The following is a 4,092-nucleotide window of genomic DNA, read 5'->3' on the forward strand; positions in this document are numbered from 1 at the left end:
CTTTCTGAGGTGTTGGCTAGTGCGTCTCTCAAGGGCTTCCATTGTTAAGCTGGCTATCTCGTATAGCATCAATAGCCAAGTCAGCCTCGGGCGTAGGATGTGCTGGTAAAGCCAGGCTTTAAACTTGCCGGCTAGACTGCAACGGTCTATCTTCTTCAAGCCGTCCTCTACCTGTTTCTCAAGCTTCTTGACATTGTCCCTATCATGTAAGCTGGCGTAAAACCACTTGCCGAGGCATTTTTTCGGGCTCTTCACTCTAGATGGGATCTCCTCGTTCTCTTCTTGAAGTTTGAACCTCGCAGTCATCTGTCCATCTTTGATGGTGAAAGATCTGGATTTAGCAGCCTTGAATTTCATTCTATCCCATGAGGCAAAGTCTGTCAGAGCTGTCCGCATCCAGCTAGCTTGTATGTGACTCGTTGTTGTCAGTGTGAGGTAATCCAAGAAGCCTAGGCTAGATGGGAGATAGATCTATGATTCTGTCTTCGGTCCATGAGTATTTCGTTGGGCAGCGTAGATCGGTAGATTCATCCCCATGATGAAGAGTACCACGGAAACTGTGCATCCGGTGACAATTTCTTTCTCCAACTTCTGCCAGTCGGTCAGCTGGTAACCAACAGTGAACCGGAACATTTTTCCATCCAGGTAGCTGTTGAATATTTTCAGAATGTGTCGGTCAACATGGTAGTGTTTGAGGGCTCTGTAGATTAGCTGGTGTGGTATGGATCCGTAGCCTTTGGCTAAGTCATGTCTTCGCCTAAGTGATGGCGCTTGTAGGTTCTACGCAGCCGGAGAAACCGGGAACTCCCCCTTCTGGACTGAAGAGCTAATGTAGACATTGTCTGCTAGGAAAGATGTAAGTCTTTTTGCAAGGACTGCACATAATATTTTCCCATCTTTTATGAGCAGCGGGATTTTTTTCGAACTGGTTGACTATCTTGTAGTTCCTTTCCTTTGGTGCAAATATTCCAAATGGGGCTCTGTAGACTGGCTGGTGTGGTATGGATCCGTAGCCTTTGGCTAAGTCATGTCTTCGCCTAAGTGATGGCGCTTGTAGGTTCTACGCAGCCGGTGGTTCTACGCAGCCGGAGAAACCGGGAACTCCCCCTTCTGGACTGAAGAGCTAATGTAGACATTGTCTGCCAGGAATGATGTAAGTCTTTTTGCAAAGACTGCAAATAATATTTTCCTATTTTTTATGAGCAGCGGGATTTTTTTCGAACTGGTTGACTATCTTGTAGTTCCTTTCCTTTGGTGCAAATATTCCAAATGGCTCTTTCAAGCTTATGGGACATCTCGTTTCCTCCAGTCAACTTTTAAAAGCTCACCACTGTGCACTTGTTGCAAGATTCTGTCATTCTTCAACAGTAAACACACAAAATGCGTAGACATTGAAATAATTTGAATGCACAGTTTTAATAATAATACTTCTACTTATATTTTATAAATTTATTTAATTTTTCTCGGAAGAAAAAAGTAGTAACTGTTTATTATAGGACTGGAATAACGTACTAATTTCCTTCCGTATCGACCAAACTCCACAAAACAGAAACTAAAGACCAGTACCTGTTGAATACATTTATATTCTCAACTAGATACAAGATAATGTATGCTTCTTCTACCCATTACTGGTTACATATGATATTTGATAAAAGTCTACAAATATGTATGTTGGCAGCATTGTTTCTCTCCCTTACATTTAGGGATAATGAATAACAGCGTAAAGCATCTCTAGCTTGGTCCTCTTGTTCCATACACTGTCCCAGTATATTCAGGGCTGTTTCCCTGTGTGCAAGGTTTGGTTCCTGGTCAATCGTTCTCATAAGATTAGAAAGAGCTCTATGCTTATCTTCATGTCTCCCAAGGTTGGTGTAGGTCTTGTATTGTAGAAAGTAGAGGTAAGGAAGAGAATCTGTCACGGCCAAGTCCATCCAGTCATCGTTTGTACCTCTGAAAGCGAGGTCCTCTTGTGTAGATCTGAACACTTCATATCTCAGTTCATGTGGAACACAATTAATTTCACATTGCAGAAATCTCACACAGGATGCTGCAGTATACTGTACAGCTTCTTCGTTATGATTGTCACAGATTTCATTGAAGCCTCTTCTGTAAGGTTGACAGATGAAACCATAGCATACACAAGCTGGCTCAACATTGTTTAAGTCATAGTTTGCTTCGATATCTCTGAGAATAATTTCTGTTCTTTGAGTATCCCCTAAACAGTACAACATGGATGCTAGCTTCAGTTTACTAGATGCAACATCTGTGTTCAGACCCAGTGAGATCCAGGTGAGAGCGTCTGCTGATATAGCATTGCACTGATGTATGCTCTGGGATGCCAGGATAGATCCCAGGGTTGTACAGAACCATGGAGTCATAAGGCTGCAAGCTGTTTTGTCCAATCCTTGGCATTGATTAGAAATAATAACTAGTTTTATAATATCCCTCAGTAGTTGACGTATAGCTTCTTCATAGCCTCTGTTTCTTGTTAAAATACAAAGTTCCTTTTGGACGATATGTAAAGCATTTTTTACAGTTGTAAGTAATAAGTGTCCAGAAATGATGTCACTTATTTTGACTGAGAGAAAATAACTCATCTTCATCTGAATCCTGTCACCAAGAGCATCACACTCAATACCCAGTAATGCTCTCCCTCCACTGTTTATAATAACCAGCAGTATTTCAAGAATGTAAGGTTTAGTTTCACGAGAAATATGTCCTCTCATCAGATTGTTTCCAGGTATGATAAAATGAGGACAGTTTTCATTAAAAGTATTGTTGTACAGGGTAAATATACACAATGATAGACAAGCAAGTAAGTTATTTTCTCTCCAGACATTAGACTCTGTATTTGCAATACAGCGGAACAGAACTGTTTTACACATATAACTTGAAATGGTGTCTTCAAAGTGTGGCTTGATGAAGGTTTTTAATATCATCTTCATCAAGATGTAACAGCGAATCTGTGTAATACTGAGATTAAACATTAAACACCTTTCAGCTAGAGATGTTGATATTCTCCATTCGACTTCTTCATGGTCACTGCTCTTGTTTCCAACTCCAACAACAAAACATCCAGTATTGCTACAATATCTCTTCATGTGATCTGAAGGCCACTGACCAACACCTTGCTGAAATAGCCATTGTCTGGCTTGTAGAGGCCATGATTTACAGTGGAAGGCAAAAACAATATCATGAGCATAAACCCCAGGTTGTCCTTGCCATGCTAATGCTGGACCATGTCTTATACCTCCCTCAGTGATAGGAGCTGTCAGTACTGACATGAAAGAATTCTTCATTAATATTTTTCCCATGCTGTTTCTGAAAAGATATGGATTAGGTACATTATTGTAAGGAAGAGGAACATCAACACACAGGGTTTGTAGTAGACAATAACCAGGTGATAGAGTGTCATCCTGGATAATCAAGTGATTGCGTACACCAGGTTCCCAATCAGCCCAGTCTTGTATCACATTAATTTTATTATAACATAAAAGACAATCAATGTCTGAATCTAGCCCCAGTGTAGTGGAACCCTCGGACTGACTGCCTAAGAAGTATACTGAACAATTCACATTCCGTAGTTGTGTTGATCTTGTATGTATAGATCCCATAGATTCCGCCAGAAGCCATGTTCTCCTTTTTTTGAGGATAATCCTCTCATTCACGCCAATATCAGCAAGAACCTCTGACAGTCTCAGTGACACATTCTCAATATAAGCATGTTGTTGAAACATTCTGAAAATAGATAAAATAAACCTCTACCTCTATGTAGACTGGCTATTTCATTCAGCTTTCTTAATCTAGCTTGTAATAAAGTCAGTTTTAGTAAGTCTTGGAGATTTGTTACCTTTTCATTATTTCCTTTAGGTCTTAGTGGGTAATTTAGGATTATGCCAAATATGATAGCATTAATTGCCAAAGGAATAATTATATATATTTTCTTGATGTTAAATAAAAGTCTTTATATTTTTAAACACATATGCCATATTTTCTTGATGTTAAACAAAAGACGTTTGTGTTTTAAAATACATACACACGTTTTCGTTCACAGGTTGTTTCTTATTGTTTAATGGGAATAGAAATGGCCGT

The 4,092-nt window shown here is 39.7% G+C and overlaps 1 protein-coding gene across 1 annotated transcript; it reads right to left on the minus strand.

Moving 5' to 3' along the window:
- Positions 1-471: 471 nt before the first annotated feature.
- Positions 472-3,737, minus strand: LOC128553532 (uncharacterized). The gene is made up of 2 exons (XM_053534714.1): positions 1,630-3,737; positions 472-649 (listed from the first exon to the last, which is right to left on the minus strand). Exons 1-2 carry the CDS (start codon positions 3,735-3,737, stop codon positions 472-474), a joined length of 2,286 nt encoding a protein of 761 aa, XP_053390689.1.
- Between the last annotated feature and the right edge of the window lie 355 nt (positions 3,738-4,092).

Source organism: Mercenaria mercenaria, unplaced genomic scaffold (assembly GCF_021730395.1).
Source record: "Mercenaria mercenaria strain notata unplaced genomic scaffold, MADL_Memer_1 contig_3922, whole genome shotgun sequence".
NCBI classification, from domain to species: Eukaryota; Metazoa; Mollusca; class Bivalvia; order Venerida; family Veneridae; genus Mercenaria; species Mercenaria mercenaria.

What these genes read in the sequence shown, in the direction of transcription:
- LOC128553532 (XM_053534714.1), bottom strand. Translation starts at nt 3,737, where the DNA reads ATGTTTCAACAACATGCTTATATTGAGAATGTGTCACTGAGACTGTCA. An exon ending in TCAAATATCATATGTAACCA is followed by an intron (nt 650 to 1,629) that starts GTAATGGGTAGA and finishes AATATTCAACAG; the next exon opens with CTACCTGGATGGAAAAATGT.